This window comes from Odocoileus virginianus, chromosome 15 (genome assembly GCF_023699985.2).
Source record: "Odocoileus virginianus isolate 20LAN1187 ecotype Illinois chromosome 15, Ovbor_1.2, whole genome shotgun sequence".
Classification (NCBI taxonomy): Eukaryota; Metazoa; Chordata; class Mammalia; order Artiodactyla; family Cervidae; genus Odocoileus; species Odocoileus virginianus.
Window position 1 is genome coordinate 19535948 of NC_069688.1, and position 23380 is coordinate 19559327.

The 23380-nt window shown below is 47.7% G+C and overlaps 1 protein-coding gene across 3 annotated transcripts in view; it reads left to right on the plus strand.

Annotated features, from left to right (window-relative positions):
* RGS20 (regulator of G protein signaling 20) overlaps positions 1 to 23380 on the plus strand; it is a 55311-nt gene that overhangs the window by 13859 nt on the left and 18072 nt on the right. Inside the window, exon 2 of one of the 3 annotated variants that reach the window (XM_020906696.2) lies at positions 8211 to 8520. In XM_020906696.2, the coding sequence (XP_020762355.2) occupies positions 8211 to 8520 (310 nt within the window). The other 2 variants (XM_070477109.1, XM_070477110.1) reach the window with 2 other exon arrangements.

Consider the following 23380-nt stretch of genomic DNA (forward strand, 5'->3'; position numbering starts at 1 on the left):
GTTTTCTCCTCCAGGGGATTTCCCGACCCAGGGATAGAATTTGTGTCTCTTGCGTTCCCTGCCTCTTTCCCACTGAGCCACCTGGGAAGCCCCAAAATACTATTCCTTAGGTTCAGGTAAATCAGGTTATTATAGAGCCTTTATTATTCTTTCAGGACCTCAGAGAACGAAACAATTTAGTAGGGAAATAGAGAATTAACAGCCATGTGATGAACTGACTTAGTACCTACAGAGTTGAACTCAGTCATTCAATCTCATCTGCAGGTTTGGAAGCATAACTAGCCTTGGAATTTTCACTACTCACTGAGTATGAGAGGAATGAGACATTGGAATTTTGATCACAGAGAATCAGTGTGGTCAGATGTACTTAATTACAACTGGAAACTATCATAGTCATTTGGAGACTATGAGTCAACACCATCCCTGTCATAGGTTACTGTCACTGATGTCAGTAAATAATGAGCACATGTCCTGGATGAGGGGCCGCAGAGCATTATACCCAGGAGTTGTAGGATGGGGCCCAGCTCTGCTTTTTCTTTGCAGGGGGTGGGGGTGGGGTGGGGTATAGTTGCTTTACATTGCCATGTTGGTTTCTGCTGTCCGATGAAGTGAATCAACCACATATGTATATACATCCCCTCACTCTTGGACCACCCTCCTCCCCACCTTCCCCACATCCACCCCCTAGGTCATCACAGAGCACTGAGCTGAACTCCCTGTGCTATATAGCAGCTTCCTACTAGCTAGCTATTTTACACATGGCAGTGTATAAGAGGGAGGAGGCAATGCACCCCACTCCAGTACTCTTGCCTGGAAAATCCCATGGACGGAGGAGCCTGGTGGGCTGCAGTCCATGGGGTCGCTAAGAGTCGGACATGACTGAGAGACTTCACTTTCACTTTTCACTTTCATGCCTTGGAGAAGGAAATGGCAACCCATTCCAGCGTTCTTGCCTGGAGAATCTCAGGGACAGGGGAGCCTGGTGAGCTGCTGTCTATGGGGTCGCACAGAGTCAGACACGACTGAAGCGACTTAGCAGCAGTAGCAGCAGTATATAAGAGAACTCACTGGTCATAGCAAACACCCTCTTCCGACAATACAAGAGAAGATTCTACACATGGACATCACCAGATGATCAACACCAAAATCAGATTGATTATATTCTTTGCAGCCAAAGATGAAGAAGCTCTATAGAGTTAGCAAAAACAAGACCTGGAGCTGACTGTGGCTCAGATCATGAACTCCTTATTGCCAAATTCAGACTTAAATTGAAGAAAGTGGGGAAAGCCACTAGGCCATTCAGGTATGACCTAAATCAAATTCCTTGTGACTGTACAGTGGAAGTGAGAAATAAATTTAAAGGACTAGATCTGATAGACAGAGTACCTGATGAACTATATAGATGGAGGGATCAAGACCATCCCCAAGAAAAAGAAATGCAAAAAAGCACAATGGCTGTCTGAGGAGGCTTTACAAATAGCTGTGAAAAGAAGAGGAGGGAAAAGCAAAGGAGAAAAGGAAAGATATTCCCATTTGAATGCAGAGTTCCAAAGAATAGCCAGGAGAGAGAAGAAAGCCTTCCTCAGCAATCAATGCAAAGAAATAGAGGAAAACAATAGAATGGGAAAGACTAGAGATCTCTTCAAGAAAATTAGAGATACCAAGGGAACATTTCATGCAAAGATGGGCTCAATAAAGGACAGAAATGGTATGGACCTAACAGAAGCACAAGATATTAAGAAGAGGTGGCAAGAATACACAGAACTGTACAAAAAAGATCTTCACGACCCAGATAATCACGATGGTGTGATCCCTCACCTAGAACCAGACATCCTGGAATGTGAAGTCAAGTGGGCCTTAGGAAGCATCACTATGAACAAGGCTAGTTGAGGTGATGGAATTCCAGTTGAGCTATTTCAAATCCTGAAAGATGATGCTGTGAAAATGCTGCACTCAATATGTCAGCAAATATGGAAAACTCAGCAGTGGCCACAGGACTGGAAAAGTTCAGTTTTCATTCCAATCCCAAAGAAAGGCAATCCCAAAGATTGCTCAAACTACCACACAATTGCACTCATCTCACATGCTAGTAAAGTAATGCTCAAAATTCTCCAAGCCAGGCTTCAGCAATATATGAACCATGAACTTCCAGATGTTCAAGCTGGTTTTAGAAAAGGCAGTGGAACACGAGATCAAATTGCCAACATCTGCTGGATCATTGAAAAAGCAAGAGAGTTCCAGAAAAATATCTATTTCTGCTTTATTGACTATGCCAAAGCTTTTGACTGTGTGGATCACAATAAACTGTGTAAAATTCTGAAAGAGATGGGAATACCAGACCACCTGACCTGCCTCTTGAGAAACCTGTATGCAGGTCAGGAAGCAACAGTTAGAACTGGACATGGAACAACAGACTGGTTCCAAATAGAAAAAGGGGTACATCAAGGCTGCATATTGTCATCCTGCTTATTTAACTTATATGTAGAGTACATCATGGGAAACTCTGGGCTGGAGGAAGCACAAGCTGGAATCAAGATTGTTGGGAGAAATATCAATAACCTCAGATATGCAGATGACACCACCCTTATGGCAGAAAGTGAAGAGGAACTAAAGCGCCTCTTGATGAAAGTGAAAGAGGAGAGAGAAAAAGTTGGCTTAAAGTTCAACATTCAGAAAACTAAGATCATGGCATCCGGTCCCATCACTTCATGGCAAATAGATGGGGAAATAGTGGAAACATTGGCTGACTTTATTTTTTTGGGCTCCAAAACCATAGCAGATGATGACTGCTGTCATGAAATTAAAAGATGCTTACTCCTTGGAAGGAAAGTTATGACCAGCCTAGATAGCATATTAAAAAGCAGAGACATTACTTTGTCAACAAAGGTCCATATAGTCAAGGCTATGGTTTTTCCAGTGGTCATGTATGGATGTGAGAGTTGGACTATAAAGAAAGCTGAGCACCAAAGAATTGATGCTTTTGAACTGTGGTGTTGGAGAAGACTCTTGAGAGTTTCTTGCACTGCAAGGAGATCCAACCAGTCCATCCTAAAGGAGATCAGTCCTGGGTGTTCATTGGTAGGACTGATGTTGAAGCTGAAACTGCAATACTTTGGTCACCTGATGTGAAGAGCTGACTCATTTGAAAAGACCCTGATGCTGGGAAAGATTGAGGGCCAGAGAAGGGGATGAGAGAGGATGAGATGGTTGGATGGCATCACCAACCCGATGGAAATGGGTTTGGGTGAACTCTGGGAGTTGGTGATGGACAGGGAGGCCTCGTGTGCTGCAGTTCATGGGGTCACAAAGAGTCGGACACGACTGAGCAATTGAACTGACTGACTGTATATATGTCAATCCTAACCTCCCAATTCATGTTCTCTATGTCTGCACCTCTATCTGGATGCCACATATATGTGTTTATATATTTTTGTTTTTCTCTATCTGACTTAGTTCACTTTGTATGACAGACTCTTGGTCCACCCACATCTCTACAAATGACCCAATATCATTCCTTTTTATGGCTGAGTAATATTCCATTGTATATACATACTGCATCTTCTTTATCTGTCAATGGCTATTTAAGTTGCTTCCATGTCCTGGCTATTGTAAACAGTGATGCAGTGAACACTGAAGTACATATGTTTTTTTGAATTATGGTTTTACTTGTCCTAACAAACATCATCTAACCTCACTGCTCTGCAGTTTCCTCATTAAATAGAAGGGGGGTGGGGCAGGGGAGTGGTGATTAGTCAAGTAACATACATGAGAATATTTTGAAAATGCTGATACATCAAGGTAGAAAGAAGTCAATCTTTTTTATGACAAAAGTAAGTGTGAAAATATAGGGGCAATTTTGTTAGGGGACTGAGTATTCCTTCTTAGGAATAGCTTGTTTGGTGTGTGTATATATATATCATATTTAAATATATATTATGAAATATTATATACATTAATTTGCCAACAAAGGTCTGTCTAGTCAAGGCTACGGTTTTTCCAGTGGTCATGTATGGATGTGAGAGTTGGACTATAAAGAAAGCTGAGCGCCGAAGAATTGAAGCTTTTGAACTGTGGTGTTGAAGAAGACTCTTTTTTTGGGGGGTGGCGGGGGAGACTCTTGAGAGTCCCTTGGACTGCAAGGAGATCCAACCAGTCCATCCTAAAGGGGATCAGTCCTGGGTGTCCATTAGTAGGACTGATGTTGAAGCTGAAACTCCAATACTTTGGCCACCTGATGGGAAGAGTTGACTCATTTGAAAAGACCCTGATGCTGGGAAGGATTGAGGGCAGGAGGAGAAGGGGATGAGAGAGGATGAAATGGTTGGATGGCATCACCAACTTGATGGAAATGGGTTTGGGTGAACTCCGGGAGTTGGTGATGGACAGGGAGGCCCAGTGTGCTGCAGTTCATGGGGTCGCAAAGAGTCGGACACGACTGAGCGACTGATCTGAACTGATATTATATATATAATATATAACATATATAATTTTAAAATTGTAATCATCCATAATTTAAAAAAACTATACTAGTGTAGACAAATGTAATTTTTATAGAGACCCCCCCCAAAAATCACTAACACTTCAAAATGAGCTTTGAATTTTTCTTTTTAATTTTCTGATATGTAATAAAAAAAAAGTGTCTTCCTGATCTCTGGAGATATGGAATATTACAGAAGACAGAGTGCAGACTTTAGTTTACTTTTATTTTCCTTTCTGTTCTTTTTTCAGCCTCTTAAGTGAGCTAACAAATGAGAAAGATCGGGGAGGAAGATTTTGAAGTCTTAGGACTTTGGTACATGGATCTTTTTTTCTTATTATTTACAAATACTTTAGTTCATTTACATTTTTAATTAAAATAGTCAAAATTAGAACCATAACCCTGCAGTTGTGAACTAATATGATTGTTGCGGATGTCATGGAAAAACGACATCTTCCAATGACAGAAAATTAAAATATATAGTATGGCTAAACCACAGCAAAGTAAAATTTTAAAAGATAAAGTTCAGGAAAAATAGGTTAGCTCAAAAAATTAAATCTAATTTCAAATTCCATTCTGTGATTTTCATTTTAAAGGCCCTCAGAATTTTTTTGGTAAAGAAGTAGTTTAATTCCACCATGGATGTTGCCTTTATGAAATGTACTATTTAGGGGTAAATGACATTCCTGAATTTTCCTTTTGAAGGGTGTGAGACTCTGTTCATACTGACTCTGCGTGGTTCAGTAAGCAACATGAACAGTTAGGAAAGTGGATTCCCCATCAGAATCAAGGATTCCCTAAGACTTCTGGAGTCCCTGGGAGCAGTGCTTTTAGGAATACAGATTCCAAGATGATTCCATTTGGAATTGTTTCTTAAACCCTTGGACTGTCATACAGAACCTGGCCTAAAAGTAAGATAGGGCTTTTCGGAGTGATCAGCACCGCCTGCGGCTGAAGGTCTCTCCTTGGATAACTTTTCTGGGATCGAATTTTGTGGCTGCTTTGATACTCCGTGCTCTGACCTTGCCAATACGAGCAAAGAAAGGGGCTGGATTTCAGCACGCGATGCCTCCAGCTTTCCCACCCCCGCTAGTTGGAGAAGCCGACGGTCCTTCACAAGACAGGAGCCAGAACTGGGGGGAGCGGACTGCTGACCCGAGGGAAAACACCACTCCAGAGAAGAGGAAGAGGTGAACTTCTCCAGAGGCCCAAAGGAGCCGGCCTTTTATATTCTGCCTGCACATGTCCGCAGTTGCCCTCACAAGCGTCTCTGTCTGGGCTCACAGAACCGCAGCGCAATGCCTAATGAAGCGTGCGGAGGAAGGGGCGCCCAGCAACTCGGGAAGAAGGGCTGGGGCGGGAGAAGAGTCAGGTTACAGGTTCACAAGTTCTCGAAAAGCCACTTGAAAACCTGAGCTAGAGACTCAAAATCCGGGACCCATGAAAGGCCTGTGAAGCGACCTTCAGGGCCCCAGCAGCCTGGCGCGCTCGGCAGAGGTGCGCCTGCGGCTCCGGTTCTGCGCTCTCCGCTCTGTTCCAGCGCTTGCCTGAAGCCGGTTGGGAAGGCCGCGGGGTGGGCTTGCCAATTCCGGGTCACCGGGAACCAGGCCTGTTTTCTCTTGACTTGCTTAGCATAGCGGCATAGGCCTGCGGCCAAAGGCACAGCTCTGGAGCTGCCGCAGCCGATGGCCCACGATCCCCGCAGGTGCGCCCGGGGCTAGCGGCATCCCGCCCGGATCCAGGGGCGCAACCGCGGCCGAGTTCTCCTCCCAACCCCCGCCCAGGGGCTGCTCGCCTGCATCCCTCCCCGAGAGACAGACCCTGGGCGCCGAGACCGGCTCTGGGCTCTTTTCGCGTCTCTCACTTCCCCCCTCCAGTGAGCCGTTGGCGCACATCCAGAGGCTCGGGGATTTCCGGGTCCAACCCCTAAAATAAACGCGGCAGAGGTCCAGAAAGCGGGGGACGGGAGAGAAGCGTCCGCACGCGGAGAATGAAAACACCATGAGAACGACCCCGTTCTCTAGGAAAAGGTAATGAGGGAAGCTAAACAGTGAACTTGCTCGGAAATGCAAACCCAGCTCCACTCTCGCCAGGCGCATACCAAGGAGCGAAGGAAGAATCAGCCGGCGCGCCCGGCAGCTTCCCAGAAAGGGCCTCATGAATGAGAATGGGTTGCTAGGTTTCCTCGCTCCCTCCCGACACCCGCTTCCCACCAGAGGAAAGGAAGCAGGCCTGGCCCTGCCACTGCCGAACGGGGACGTGCGCCAAGCCCACGCGGCTGCTCCCGCCTTCAGGACCCTGGAGAGCGGCTGCCGCGCCCCGAGGACGCGCGCCACGCCCCCGGGTCGCCTGTTTTCGCTGCTTGCCGCCTCCACCTTTATTTTTCTTGGCAACCACTAGCTCTTGCTTTTCACACACAGATTAAATTGTCTTTTCACTTTGCTTGCGGGGGCTGTTTGGATTGGCTGAGTTAGGTTCCGGTTTGTAACTTCACTAAATGTTAGTGGACCAAGAAGCTCTGAGAGCTCCAAAGCCTGAACAAGGCGGGTGACCTCAAAAAGCCGGAGTTCAATCCCTTTACTGCGTAAATGAATCAGATAAACTCAAAGAATAAGAATTTCCGAAGGTTAGCCATCGCGTTGGTAGCAAGGTAGAGTCCTGAGCCCCTGATTTCTAAGTTAACGTTTACCGATGCTGGGAGGGATTGGGGGCAGGAGGAGAAGGGGACGACAGAGGATGAGATGGCTGGATGGCATCACAGACTCGATGGACAAGAGTCTGAGTAAACTCCGGGAGTTGGTGATGGACAGGGAGGCCTGGCGTGCTGAGATTCATGGGATCGCAGAGTCGACACGACTGAGTGACTGAACTGAACTGAACTGATGCATACCAAGAAAATAATAGTTTATCTTTATCTTAGCCTCTTAGATCTTCCAAGCAACAAGTGGAGGGTGAGAGGCCTGCGCTGGAGGAATAAGATGGACACAGGGCGTGTGGCAAGGGGGCTGCAGATTGTGCTGAATTCTGGTCTCTCCTGACCCCAGTACCCAGCACAACCGAAATCAAATCGCCAGTGCATTTTCCTCCAGCGTGAAGGCCCCTCAGTCTCCTGCCTGTAACCAGGCCTCCCCTGGACAGTTCTCACAGGCCCTGGTGACCTCACCCTTCTCTAGTAGAGCTCTGGGCACTTTGGAAGATGGAACAAGACAGACAGAAAGAGGCAGGATGAGAGGATGAGGCAGAGTGAGAGTTGCAAAAGTGAACTAGGAGATTTTCAACCAAATTTGAAAGAACCAAGAGAGGTGAACACAGACACTGCTGTGCACCGCACCTCACAGGGAACGGGTCTCAGAATTCCCTGGGAATGTTAACATTCCCATTCTGAGGCGGTGGGTCAGGATAGGGTTTGAGATTCTGGTTTTCCAACAAGCTCCCAAGTATTATCCAAGCTGCCGGTCCAAGGACCACACCTTAAGTAGCAGGCAGTTAGAGGGGATGGGAGGAGAAGGAGGTGGGGCGGAGAGGGAAGAGAGGGGAGGAATGAGAGGTGGGAGAAACGAAGCAGGGTCCTTTTCCTCTTGCTCTCACCGACTTCTCTTGCACCCCCAAAGTAACGCCTCAAAATGCCGCAGACTGGCACTCTGCACCTCCTCTTCGGTCTGTAGCCGGACCCTACAGTGACCTTGTGTGATTTTTGTCTCTCTCCTCCCCCGCCTCTCGCCCTGCCCGCCGGCCCCGCACAGCTCCCGGGTTCGCCCGCTGCCCCGACGCTGCTCAGCCTCCTCTCCAGCGCGCTCTCCGGCCTCGCGCGCTTCTTCGCTCTCCTCCTTCGGCGACCCCCTCCTGAGGCTCCCCTGCGGCGCCGGGACTTCTCCGCCCTGATCCCCGCCCTGCCAGCCGCCGGGTTCTCGCCCGGGCACGAGGAGCGGCCGGGTCGCCTCTCGCTCCTGCTCAGGGCAGCTCTGGTACTACCTGGCCGACCCCCAGGGGGACGCCTGCCCCGGGAAGTGGACGCCAGCGCCGGGCAGAGCTCGCCCATACCCGTGAGTACTGTGGTCTCCTCACAGTCCGCGATCTCACCGGGACGCCAGTATCCCGGGTTCCTCCCTAACTCGGACTGACCCACTCCAAGTGGGGCCAGCAAGGGGAGAGCGGGAGGGCAAGCGGGAAGGTCAGACCCGGCGGCGCACGTTCAAGGAAAAAAGCAGGCTGCCCGCCTTAGACCCCTCCCCCCAGGAGACCCTCGAGGCTACTTTTCCCGGACCACTTCCTTCCAGAGTCTATGGAAGAGGGAGGGGGCCTCCGCGAGGCGGCTTTTCAAACTCTCCATCTTTACGCGTCGCTCTCCTCCGGCTACTCCAAGCCAACCCGGGACAAGCTTCCGCCCCCTCCTCGCGCTCCCACTCCCCAGCCCCCGGCTACAGCGGGCTGGGGTAGCCAGGGAGGAAATGACGTGATGTTATTTTAGTGTCAGGTCTGCTTCCAACTTCAGTTTAGCTCTCCGCGCTCGGGCGCACGGCCCCGGCCGTCAGACTGCGTCTCGATCCCGAGGGAGCGCCGGGGTCTTACGGCCTCCGCCCCCGCAGAACTGGGCGGCGGGTTCCCCCCACCCTCCAGGTCGTCTCCTTCCTCGGATTCCAAAAGGAGTTAGTTATCCCCCGCTCCTCCCCCCCACCCCCACCCCCGCGCCATCCAGCTAGGTGGGGCCTTCGACTCTCTCGAGCGGGTGGGGAGGGGGTGAAGAACCCCTTTTCAGTATCTGGCCGTTGGAGGCTGACGCTGCAGCCTGAGGGGGTGGAGGGCGAGCTGGGAGAAGCACTCAGGGGAAAGGAGACGGTGGGGACTGCCCGACCGAGGCGGACAGTCGGCGGCCGGACTCTCCCGGCAGCAGCACCTGGGCGCGCGGCCCACTCCCGAGCGCACACTGGCTCCTCCTTCCCAGCGCTCCATTCACAAGGTCCCACGCTTTTTCTCCCGCACGCCGGAGTCTCACTCAGTCCTCGCGAACCCCAGCGTAAGGAATAGCCGAGGGGGTTCTTCGGGGCCCACACTCTCCATACTTCCTAATCAGGGCCTGCAGAAGGGGACCACGGTCCGGGCGTGAATGAGGACCTCCAGCTCTCGCCGCAGAGGAGCGCGCCGCCGCAGGAGGGAGGCGAGCCCTGGGATCGCGGAGCCAGGGAGGGGGAGAGAGGGGCGGGGAGAGGCAGAGCCAAGAGAGGGAAAGACCAAGAGAAGAGGGCGACTGGAAAGGCCGAGAGCCAAAGGCAGAGGAAAGCCAGGGAGGGCGATCGCGGGCTTAACAAGGGCTGCACTTGGACTTATAACAAAAATAAGGCACTCGCGGGACGCATGCGCACAGCGGACGGAGGCGAGCTGGCCTCAGCCACCCCTCCGGCTCGCCCGGCAGACCGAGAAACCGTGAGTACCCGCGAGCTCAGCGTCTCCTTCTCCCTTCCGGATTCGCGCTCAGACCTCGGACCCCAGGGCGGCGGGGGCCGCGCGGGGAGCGCACGGTGGGCAGGATCGCGGTGGCGGGAGCAGGCCTGAGTCAGTGCGCAGCGGGTGCCGGGCTTGGACTGTGACCGCGTTTCCAGGGGGCTCCGCCGAGGAGTCCGCAGGATTCGACCCCGGTGGCCGGGCGTCAGTGAGTGGGTGGGCTACTGACACCTGAAGCGGATTTGGGAAACTTCGGGCGCCGGAGGCGGGCAGTGCGCCCAGGTGGAGAGGAAGTGGAGACTTCCACTCCGGCGGGCGCCCGCCACGGAGCCCCGGGGGTCTGACTCTGTGTCGGCCCTGAAGCTCTTGAAAACCTAGTGGACAGAACTGTCAGCACCCTCTGCCCGCGCGGAGGAGGTGGAGGCGGCGCGGCGGGTGTTTTACTTGCGGGAACCGAGCGGTTAGTCGTCCGCTCTCTCCGGGCTGCGCTCGGAAGTTTGAACGAGTCTGGAGCCCGGGTTGCGGAGATCTGAGTTGGCCGGGAGCTGGAGTGGACCCCTGGGGCCTCGGCGCGCGGCAGGGAGTGGGCTTTGGGGGGGTCGGTGGGCGCCGCGACTACACTCCTCGGATTGTGGGGGAGTGGGCAAGGGAGGGGTCGCGGAGGAGGCGGGGCGCAGGCGGGACTGGATTGTGCGCCCGGGGCCCTCCAGCGGTGGGGGCAGCGGGCTGGAAGGAGTGGGCAGCGGGTGTGGGGAATGGTCTCGGTGCTGCTGGAGCCGACTGCGGTAGGGCCTGGGGACCCGAATGGCTTGCGAGCCCCGGGGACTGGCCAGCGAGCGGGAAAAGCCTGGGCGGCGGGCAGGGGGCGAGGCCGGGATTGCAGCTCTGTCCCCGCGCTCCACGCGGTTGACCGGCTGCAGGAGTGGGCGCCGAGGCCGAGTTTCAGTCCATGAGGAGGAGGGCGCTCCGGGGGAACTCACCCCGACTTCCCTTCCTCCCGAGAAGCCGGCAGAGGCCGAGCGCTCTTTGTCTGCCCCCGCCGAGCCTATTGGCCAGAGGGCGCGGGGTGTCCCGACCGCAGCGGATGCCTGTGGCGCCGGCGCAACGCCCCTCCGCCACCAGCGGGCCGAAGCAGTCATTCACCCGTGGGGCTCGCGCTTTCCCCGGTGGCGGGGGCACCTTCTCGTCACCCTCTGGCGTCAGCTCCCCTCTTCTGGAGCGCAGGGCCCCTGCGTGGCTGGGCTTCAGTTCCCTTCTGGTGGTTCCAGATCGTGGAGCTGACCAAACAAAGGTCCGAGTTGACGGAATGGGTATGACTTTTTCCCCCAAGACTTGGCAAAGGAAATTTGTAATGAAACGGATCTGTCTGTAAACTCTTAGCTTTTTTTTTCTTTTGCTCACGACCTGATTTTCTACTGGGCCTCGTCCTGTAAATTTAGTGTCATCTTTTGTATCACCTATCAATATTGCGTAGGAGGCACAATATTTCGTAATAGGTAGAAGTCTTGGACTCAAGAACTGTCTAGATTCAGATCTCCCCTTAGCTGTGTGACCTCAGGCAAGTTACTCAACCTCCCTGTGCCGTAGTTTTTATCGTCTGTAAAAGAGAGATAAGAAAAGTAGGTATGCCATGGGTTGACTGCCAGCATTCAGTAAATTCCCTGGAGAAGCAAATGGCAACCCACTCCAGTATTCTTGCCTGGAAAATGCCATGGACAGAGGAGCCTGGCGGGCTACAGTCCATGGGGTCGCAAAGAGTCCCACACGACTGAAGCGACTTAGCACATATTCATTAAATTAATGCAGTAGAGCCCTGTTACATACCAACAAAAGCTAGTGTTACTCTTGTTATTATATTGATGCTAAATTGGCCAAGTAGACTTCATTATAAAAAGATCAGGAACAAAGTGCTCCTCTTATTTGTTATAAAGAGTATACATAATGAAATAGAAGATGTCCATCAAAATTAGGAAAATAGAAAATGTTTTCTGTCAGTATCTAAATTTAAAAACAATACATTTCTACATTATATGGACCCTTTTATTTCAAATAATTATTTTGTTTATTTATAAACTTCAAATAGCATTTTAAGAATATTATCTCAGGACCTCCCTGGTGGTCCAGTGTCTAAGACTCTCTGCTCCCAGTGCAGGGCGCCCAGTTTCAATCCCTAGTCAGGGAACTAGATCCCACACACCACAGCTAAGAGTTCCAGCGGCTCAACTAAGACCCAGTGCAGCCAAATAAATAAATAAAATTATTTTTAAAAAGAAGAAAAGATTATCTCTAAACTTCAAAATATTTCATTTGTAAATCAAATATGCATTAAAACTATGTTTTAGGTCATGCTATATTTGGAAAATCCAATGTCTGCATTAAAATACTACACTGAGTCCATTTTACTTAAAAGAATGTGGAAACTTGGGAGCTAGAAATGCTAACTTTCCTAAAATCCAATCAGTCGCTCAGTTGTGTCTGACTCTTTTCCACCCTATGAACTCTACAGTCTATGGAATTCTCCAGACCAGAATACTGAAGAGAGTAGCCTTTCCCTTCTCTAGGGGATCTTCCCAACCCAGGGACTGAACCCAGGTCTCCTGCATTGCAGGTGTATTCTTTACCAGCTGAGCTACTAGGGAAGCCCGATATCACAAAGATAGAATGATAAAAGTCAGATTACTCACTTACCTCCTTCACTTTACAGGTGTGGAAACATTCAGAGAGGTTAAGGGCCTTGTCAGACATCTCCAGCTAAACAGAGGCCAAAATGGGATTGGAATTAGATCTGACTCAATGCCCAGGGCTCTTATACACCAAGCAGATGATTTTCTGTTGACTGCAGATTGATGTATGCGTGTCCTCAGTCCCTCAGTCATGTCCAGCTCTTGCAGACCACAGGGCTGCCAGGCTCCTCTGTTCATGGGATTCCCCAGGAAAGTACTGGAGTGGGTTGCCATTTCCTTCTCCAAGGGATCTTCCCAACTCAGGGTTCAAATCTGAGTCTCCTGTATTGGCAGGTGGATTCTTTACCACTGAGCCACCTGGGAAACCCTTGCAGATTCATGAACCTCTAACAAATAGGAAACCAGAAGGAAGAAATATACAAGCATGCATTATCTTCAACATAAGAAAGCCCAGGCAGTAATGTTGTTACTATTGTCAGACCCCTTAATCGTGGTCCCTCACACCAGAAGGTATGACCACGTGACTTGCTCGAGGTATGGAAAGGTGTCAGATCAAAGCAGAGACAGCATTAGAATTTCATATCCCACATTTTTTTGAAGCAATCCGAGCACGGGTTGGAAAAGAATTTCCAGACACAGAGCATTTCAGAAGGGAGAAGTTTATTAAGAACAAAGAGCAGAGATAAAGTGGACACTCTGAGCACAGCGGTCCAACCACCATTAGGGAAAACCGACAGTGTTAGTGGGTTAATAGTAAATTTTTACAGCCTCAGAAAAAATTCCTGCTGGAAGGCTGGCATTAGGTGATTGGTTGGGGTGCTATAGGGTGTTTACTGGAGTGGGCATCTTTGCCTAATTGGGAGTCAGGAAGCTTGTCAGTGATGATCAAGGGGCTTTTGGCAAGGTTACAAAGTGGCTCAGTCAGCTTCAGAGGTGACCTTGATTCTGGGCTTTGCTTCTGTGGCCTTGGTGCGAGGCCTTGCCCTTGTGGCCTTCGGGCCAGGACTCAACACATTTGATTGAATATTCTGTTAATCCCTTGTAGCAGTTTTACATTCAAAAACATTTTTGACCTTTTCATAGATTTTTAATCTCTTTTCTCCTGGCTTTGAAGGTCTTTAGCCTGTAAGAGAGCTTTTTGGAAAGTCTTCCAAGATTGGGCTGTCCAGGTGGCTCAGTAGTAAAGAACCCACCTGCCAGTGCAGGAGACTCAGGTTCGATCCCTGGATTGGGAAGATCCTCTGGAGAAGGAAGTGGCAACCCACTCTAGTATTCTTGCCTGGGCAATCTCATGGATCCAGAGGAGTTTGGTGGGCTACAGTCCATGGGGTTGCAAAAGAGTCATACACAACTTAGATTATATACAAGGAGATTTTATGATTCCAGATTAAGAGTGAGAGAGGTAAATAAGCTTTCTTATTTTAATGCAGCGGCCCAGGTGGCTGGTTTCATTTCAGACACTTGAACAGTTCCAAAAGTCCTGGTGTTCTGTCAGTTCTGCATGGAGCCGGCTCATGACATTCACCTTTCACTAACAGATGCAGCTTAAAGGTTCAGACTTCACATAAGTGGTTTAGAAATGACGTGACGTGTGTGCATGCTAAGTCACGTCAGTCATGTCTGACTCTTCGTGGCCCCTTAAACTGTAGCCTGCCAGGCTCCTCTGTCCATGGGATTCTCCAGGCCAGAATACTGGAGTGGGTTGCTGTGCCCGCCTCCAGGGGATCTTCTCAACCCAGGGATTGAACCCTCATCTACTTGCATTGGCAGGTGGTTTCTTTACCACTAGTGCTACCTGAAAAGCCCCCAGACTTCACATAAGTGGTCTGACGTGGCAGAGCCTTTCAAGTGATTGGTCTTGCAAAGTTATTCACAGGAATGATGTATCTACCACGGAAAGTACTTCTAGGAACTGCATCTGCATCCTTGAAGAAGGAGACCATGGTTCTCTCCAATTGTGAACTGGATATCTTACCCTCAGTTTGGCATTTCTGTACACTTGTTCATAGATGGAAATCCAGGGCATTAAGTAAGGAGTGACTTCTAGCAGGGTCCAAAGTCAGTTCAGCAGAACTGAGTTTTGAAATCACATGTATCAAGTCAGATTCCCTTATGATTATCATGTGAATCAAGGGCCAGCTGGGAATACAGCAGATTGGTTTGCTGCAGCACCAGGTGACTCACAGGATGAGCTTCTATTCAGATTCGTATAGTGTCAGCAGCAGCTAATAGGGGTCAGAGTCAGAGCCTAGCATTCAGTACATTACACATGAGTCACTGACTCCCCAGCACTTCTGAGATGGTCCCTGAATGTTGCTTTGAGCAGCCACTTTAAGAGACAGCCCTGCACTGCATGAGTCAGTTCACAGTACGACTGAATGGGCTTCTGCTGCAGCTGTTCACAGCCAAGTCTGATGTGACTGACTGCTCAAGGTGGTGTTCCGCAATTACGAATTCACAGAACCCAGCTGATTTCATTCTAGCTATTTGTATGGGGAGTCATTTGTGAAAAGTGAGCAATATGCTCTATTACTCGGCAGTGATATTTCACTGGAGTTATTTCAATGATTATTACATCTGATTGACTTTGCTAGCTTGGGAATGCTCAATTTCTAGTTGTTAATAAACTTTACACTGTAAAATCCTTCTCAAGTACGTATCAGTGTTTGGATTTTAGACAATGGCATCTCATGCAAAGTCACCTTGCAGTTAGACTTCCTAACATCCTGGGTTGACTGTGTGCACCTCAGTCCCACAGAGAAGTGGAGGAAAGCACCTTGTTTTCTTGGTTTTCCTGTTTGTGCGCCTGTCACCTCTGATGCGAACTGGATGCTGTTTGCTCCAGAGCCAGAACACGAGCTTGTGGTACCCATCCATCCTTCTAAGGCAGCAACATATTCAGTGCTCCCAAGCCTTCTGGGGCTGTTTGGCTACATCCATGCAAGCTTGTATAGCTGTTCCGATGCAAGTTGGTGGAAAGAATTGTTCAACTCACACCCTACCCAACCCTTGTAGATGACTTTTATGTCTGGGGGGAGGAGGTTGATAATGAGATTTAAGGGACCAGTAGGTTTTGTATTTATTTGGCTGTGTCGCGTCTTAGTTGTGGCACATGGAATATTTGTTGCATCATGTGGGAACCTTCCTTCCCATCTACAGATTCTTTAGTTGTGGCACCTAGGCTCAGTAGTTGCAGCCCTTGGGCTTAGTTGCTCTGCGGCATGTGGGGTCTTAGTTCCCTGATCGGGGATCAAACCTATATCCCCTGCATGGCAAGGCAGATTCTTAACCACTGGACCACCAGGGATGTCCCAAAATACAAATAATTTTTACATTAAGTTTCCTGTCAGGGCTTCCCAGGTGACTCAGTGATAAAGAATCTGCTTGCTGATGCATGAGACGCAGGAGATACGGGTTCAATCCCTGGGTCAGAAAGATCCCCTGGAGGAGGAAATGGCAACCCACTCCAGTATTCTCTCCTGAGAATCCCATGGACAGAGGAGCCTGGTGGGCTACAGTTCATGGGGTCGCAAAGAGTCAGGCATGACTGAGTGACTGAACTTAAGTTGGAAATAGTAGTCCTGGGGGGTGGTTGGGCGATTCTGGAGTTGCTGGCCTCTTAAGCCGCTGGCCAGGGGGATAGTGCTGTGGGCCTACATTCCTGAGGCCAAAGACCCTGCTCAGAGTCCAGTTGTTCAGTGTAATAGGGGCCATTGGAGCTGGTTTTGCTGGTCTAGCCTCCAGACTCTGAGATGTCTGCCCTCCTTACAGCAGTGAAGGCACAAGAGCTGGGGGGTCTCAGGACTTCCCTGGTGGTCCAGGGTTAAGACTTGCCTTCCACTGCAGAGGGCACAGTTTTGATCGCTGGTCAGAAAACCAAGATCCACATGCTGTGCAGTGCAGCCAAAAAAAAAAAAAAAAAGAATTATGGGATCTAGTTTTACAACAACCTAGAATTTATCAAATTCTCATTAGAGCTAAGTGTCTGCTACAGCAAATAAGGCATTTCTAGACCTTTAAATGACCTGGAAGTTCTGTACTGTACTTGTGGCAAAATGAAGTACTTGCTTATAAACAAAAATATCTGAACAGCATACCAGACCAGGTGGAATAAATGTGGGTTAAATAAGGGTGAAGAAAATGGTACAAGAGGTATGAAAAACATTCGCAAAATCTAATAACATGAACAACTTGCCTGTTCAGGTTAAACACATCATTAACTAACCTCCAAAAGATATCTATTCGTTATCTTCTAGTGATGTATTCAAAATCCTGAGGGTATTAAGCTCTAAGTTCTAATTGTGATAGAGCACTTATTTGTTAAAATATATCAAATGTAGCCTGAGAATGAGGAGACTGCATAGAGATTATCTTTTAATGGAAATTGTTCCTTTATGAGCCTTTTATGCATCCTTTAGGATGGGGTTTTATTCCTAGTTCCCTATATCTGGCTGCTTTATGTGGTCACACAAAAATAGATGAATGGCTATGGTTCCCTACAAAAAGTCTAAAATGCATAAGCATTAAACATTCCAATTCACTGAGAATTTTTTCAATTTTGGACCTGCTTGTTCAGCATATCTAGCCATCTAATATTTCATGCTGGCAGGGCGTAGGGTGGTGGGGAACCTAAAATTCAGGAGATATTTTGGTGCAAATTGTAGAAAACCAAAACAGAGATTCTGTCACACACGTCCTAGGAATAGCAGACAAAAAAATCCCAACACCTCAGCCCCTGGAGCACTGTCTTGGGAACAGAAAGGCAGTGTGGAACCGAGGTGAAGGTATGCTGGTATGTCTGTTAGCCCGACCTGCAGCCGACCTGCTGGAAAAGGACTCCAGAGGCATCCACTGGTGGGCATCAAAAAGCAATCCCAGTCTGTCTAAAGGTGGCCTGTGTACAGCTGTGGGGTGAAGAGCGAGACTCTGTGGGTGGATGGTGTAGATCTGAGTCGGTGTGGAGACTGCCCCATGGAGTAAACAGAAGTAAGGTGTGCTTACTATTCCACCTGCTCGTTCAGACCAAGGGAAACCTGCACATAGGTTGGAAATTATTGAGAGAAAGCAGGCCCTGATAAAGAGTTAAGATTTTATTCTGGTGTCAAGGATTAACATTAATGGCCACAGGAGGGGGACTAACAAAGACTGGATTCTAGATAAAAAGAGTAAATATTTTGGGCTTTGAGGGCCACGTGGTCTCCATTGCAACTACTCAACTCTGTCACTGTCCCTAAGATCTGTGGGGGAGAGAACTGGGGATGGACTGCTCACCGGCTACTGTACTTACTCTCTAGTCCTTTTCAGACAAAGGGTTACTTCTGATCCATAATCTAAATGCCAGTGTGGAGTACCACTACCAGGTTCTTGTAGGAAACGGCCTCTAAAAAGTAAGTTCAACCAATAACAGTGACATTTCTTAGAGTGATAAGGCACTCTCAAGAAAAAAACAAAAAATTCAGAAGGACACACCATGAATCCAGTGAAAGACAATCTCCTCTAGGAGATAAAATCAAAGGCTCTAATTTAAGTTTCCTTTTGGTATCCACCATTTCAGCATTCAGCATTTTCATATGAATGGGAAAACTTAATGACTCTTAGCAAGTCCCAAAAGTACTAACACAGCGACCTAAATGGGAAGGAAGTCCAAAAAGAGTGTGGATATATGAACACGTATGGCAGAGTCACTTTGTTGTACAGCAAAACTGACACCACATTGTAAACTATAAGCCCTAAATAAATAAATAATTTTTAAAATTGATGCAGAAAAAAATGACACTGGAAGCAGGAAATAAGTACAAATATTTTATTAAATTTGGTATAAAATATTTTTTAAAAGTCATAATGAAGAAAGGAGAGAGAAATGATCCACACAAAGATTTTGTGGATGGGTGCTCAGACTGTGAAGGCTCTTAGGGATTCAGATTACAGCCTGAAAGCTTTAGCTGAATATTTCATATCATTTATAATAGAATTATCATCACAGGTGAAAATTCTAACTGATAATGTACAAGAGGCCAAGTCTGACTAGCCAACCCTACCATCCAGTCACAGATTGTGGAGAATTTCCTATGGCAACAAGTAGAATTTGTGGGGGGGTGGGGGGGAAGAGAAAATTTGCCCAGACACACCTGAAAGTAGAAAAGCCTGCTTTAGTGACTTCTGAACACACCTTTTTGTAACTTTTTATTATCCTTGGTCTGCATGTACATTTCATAACCCATATGCTGTAACTGCTTGAAAAGAAGTTCTTCAACCAGCAAATATTCCTCCAAGCCTGATGTGTATGAGGTTTGCGCTCAGTAAACACAGAATGGGTCAGGAGAGCCCACAGACTGGACCAGACTCCAAGACTGCAGGGAGGTTCGGGAGGACCATCTGGGTTTCCCTGGAACCACCATTTGTCTCTGTTTTTACAGACTGAACTCTTTTTAGGTTCCACATGTAAGCGATACAATCTAGTGCTTGTCCTTCTGTCTGTCTTACCTCACTTAACACCATGTTCTCAAGGTCCATCCATGTTTTTCCCAAATGGGAGAATATCTTCCTTTCTTGTGGCTGAATAATATTCCGTCCTGTATATATACCACCTCTTTTTAATTCACTCATCCTTAACGGGCACTTGGGTTGTTTCAACATCTTGGCTACTGTGAATAATGCTGCAGTAAACATGGGTGCAGATAAGATATCCAAATCTTGCCTTCATGTCCTTTGGGTATCTACTGGAGTCGAATTGTTGGATCATCTGGGAGTTCTATTTTTAGTTTTTTGAGGAACTTACATATCAATCTCCATAGTGGCCACACCATTTACATTCCCACTGACGATGTGTAAAGTTTCCTTTTTCACCACCTTGGCAATGTCTGCTGTCTCGTCTTCTTGATGAAACTGCTCTTCTGCTTTCATCAGTATTTCAGGCACTTTGATGGAAGTGTGGACTTGTAGAGGCTTTAAATTCACATGAAATTTCTATTCACATTCTCAGGGTTTCATTGAAGCACACATAATCCATGATACCCTCCAGGCTCTAGTTTTATTTAGATTTTAAAGCCAGAGGTAGAGATGAAATATGTATGAGACTAAACAGAATCAGGACTTAGGAGGCATTCATTGCACTTACCCATTGTCTTCCCTATTAAGTAAAATCTGAAATGTAATTAGTTATATTCTGTGCATTTCTGTTTCTCAGGGTGCACTTTGGAAACCTACTTCTTCCCTGTTGATTGTAGGAAAGGCTATAAATATCGAAATTCTCTGGGCCAAAAAGCACTCAAGTGCTTTTAACCGGGAAAGAGCTTGCATTCCTGACCTTGGTGCTAACCTGTGTGGATAAAGGAGAGCGCAGGGATGCTACGTCACCGACCCAGCATGTCCATCTGGACTCCCCACTGTAACATGACATGCAGGGAAAGGATTTCCATGGCACTTTCCCCCCAAATACACACTTAAAGATTTGTGATAAATACCATGGTTCTGGACTGTGATGTAGCATTTCCCTCCAGAGCCAGGCTCTGGTCCCCACAGGGACCACGCCCCAGTGCCGTGGGATGCTCCATTTCTGTCTCCCCAGCATCACCTTCGTTCTTGGCATCACCACTACCCTCCACCGCAGCAGCGTAGCATGGGCACTAGTCCCCACTATCTTCTGTCTCCCTTCATTCCTGGACATTTTTCTTTCCTTTTCTGATGTGTCTCAACTTTCAGTCATGGGATGGCTTTATCATTTCCAACCAAATGAACACTGTCCAGTTAGTTATTGTTGTTGTTCTGTCGCTAAGTTCTGTCTGACTATTTGCGACCCCATGGACTGTAGCCCTCCAGGCTCCTGTGTCCGTGGGACTTTCCAGGCAAGAATACTGGAGTGGGTAGCCACTTCTTACTCCAGGGGATCTTCCCAGACTAGGGATTGAACCCACATCTCCTGCATTGGCAGGTGGATTCTTTACCACTGAGCCACCAGGGAAGCCCAGTTAGTTACTATACCTGAGTCAAGTGAACCTGATGAAACAGGAAGCAGGAATGACAGCCACCAGAAGCACAGTGCAGGCAAGTGGCTTATGTCGGATGACACCCATTAGACACGTGCAGTTTAAGGACTGTTAGTAGATGCAGAATGGGTAGCTATCACTGTTATCCACTTGAGAACATTTTCACATTTGCATCATTCCAAGAAGAAAGCCACCTTCGTCAGCTGTCACCCACCAAGTCCCTTTCTTTTGCACCCCCCTTCGATTTTAGACATTCATTTGTCTGTGTTGAAAATATTTCCTCCTGTTTTTTTCTGTAATTTGCAATGATTGCTCAGATATTCTTAGAGAGCCAGGTGGCTCAGTGGTAAAGAATCCACCTGCCAATGCAGGAGATGCATGAGATTTGGGTTTGATCCTTGGGTCAGGAAGATCCCCTGGAGGAGGAACTGGCAACCCACTCTAGTATTCTTGCCTGGGAAATCCCATGGACAGAGGAGTCTGGCGGGTTATAGTCCACAGGGTTGCAAAGAGTTGGATGCATGTTCCTTGCTTTGAAAGAAAGCAGTAAAAGTTGGCAGAAATTCTTACCCAAACCTGGCACGTTCTTTACCAGTTTGAGGATTGCTTGAAAAAGCTGTAGAGACAAATATTTAGTAAATGCTGAATACTTTCAGAGGTGCCCTGGGCTAAACAGTCATCTACAGTCTCCTTGAGAAAGTCCGATGGCCTCATGGGGTAAGGAATGCCCACGGTCAACATTTCAATCAGTACTTGCAAAATACACTGTAACTGTTGATTGGTATTAAGAAAGAACAAGTAAAAGCATGTATAATTCATTTATTTCCTTCTGATCATACTTTAATTTCCCAACGGCAGTTGCAAAAGTTGAGTTATACAATATGTTCATTTAATAATGACAGAAGAAAAGCACATCACTATCATAGTCTTAAAAACCTTCAGTGTGGTTCAATTACAAACTTGGTGACAACCAGTTAAACAAGAGAGTAAAGATTTCCATTCAAAGTTACTGAAAAACAGATGGTCACTTAAGTAGTTCTTTTAGAAGGTAAGGACGGATGTAATCATCCATCTGGTAGTAATTATAATTCTAAAAAGTCTATTATTATTAAACTCTCAGTTGATTTCCCCTACTAAAATAATGAACCAGCTTTTCCTTACATAGACCCGAAATTATTTAGGCAATAAAACCTAAATAAATAAATAAAAACCTAAATAAAACCAAAAGGCAGAAAAATTTGAAAACTAGAGGACACATTAAGATCTCTCGATAAAACTGATAGGTTACTAAACATCGATAGCTTTCTGTGTCCTGTGAAGTGAAAGACACAGATTTGATTTGACTTTTGGTCTGTTTACTGTGCTGAAGTCAATGCAAGTAACTCTAGCTCTTCATTAATATTTCATGAGCCAGAGTGAGTCGGACTTTTTTCTGGTGATGACTAGACCACAGGCTTCTCACACTTAAAATCAGCTGACTTCAAGATCCCCTGAAACAGTAGAAACATCCTTGTTGTCAGGAGTCTTCTTATTTCCCAGCTGCTAATAATAACAACAGGTGGGAGCCCTGGGCAGGCAAAGCGCCTGTTTGTGACTTAATTGGCACCAGGTGATTGGTGTTTATGCCTGGAGTATATAATTCAGAGAAAGCCACGGTCACCTGTTGCTATTTTCAGAGTAGGTAGCTAACTCCAAAGAGAGTTCTGCACTGTGATCCACCCTCTAATTTCAGTTGGTCTGTTTTTCAAACCCCACTGTGTAAATTCTCTTTTTTAGTTGATTTACTATGTTGTGTTAATTTGCACTGTACAGCATAGTGACTCTTTTGCATATTCTTTTCCATTATGGTTTATCCCAGGATATTGAAGATACTTCCTTGTGCTCCACAGTAGGACCTTGTTGGTTATCCATTGTGCATATTCTTTCTTCCTCTTTCCTTCCTTCCCTGGGTCTTCACTGCTACGTGAGGGTTTTCTCTCGTTACGGTGAACAGGGGCTACTCTCTACCTGTGGGGCACAGACGTCTCTTTTCAGGGGCTTCTCTTGTGGAGCTCCAGGAGGTGCAGGCTCAGCAGTTGGGGCACGCTGGACTTCGTTACTCCAGGGCCTGTGGAATCTTCCTGCACCAGGGATCAAACCCGGGTGGTAGTCGGATTCTTAACCACTGAGCTACGAGGGAAGTCCCATTGTGTAGATTCTTCAGTGAAAGACAGCAAGAAGCCAAAAAAGACTTCTTGCCAGATTCATCAGCCTCAGAGCCACTCATCCTTAGAAACAGCTCCTCTGGGTTGGCATTCCAGACTGCTCTCTCCCTCACGAGTAAGGAGGTCTAACAGTTCCTTTTCCCAGCCTGTGCCTTAGATTTCTTCCAGTTCTACCAGGAGTGAGGGGCTTGGGCTAAGAGGGTCCTGGATCACAGCTTCCTCCACCCCACCCTGGGGTGAGTGCCAGACCCCAAGGAGAACCTGTAGGAGCCCTACCCTGCCCTCCACCAGGTACCACCACTGAGCGTTCCCTGGATGCACTCGCCCTGCAGGCGGGGTCGGAGCAGAACCTAGAACTGACACACATCTGTGAAAAATCATCCTGCATCTGGGGGAAGGATGTTATTAATAGAAAGAGCTTTCCCAGGCTGGGAAGACTTAGAAGGCAGAAAGACCGAAAGGAGGCTAAAATTAGGAGCAAATGGGGCTAAGTCCTCAGAAATGTTACTGCAGAGAACAAGGGAAAGCGTGTCTCAGGAGGATGCAGAGAATGTTCCTGGAAGACTGTTCTCTTGATGATATTACTCCTTG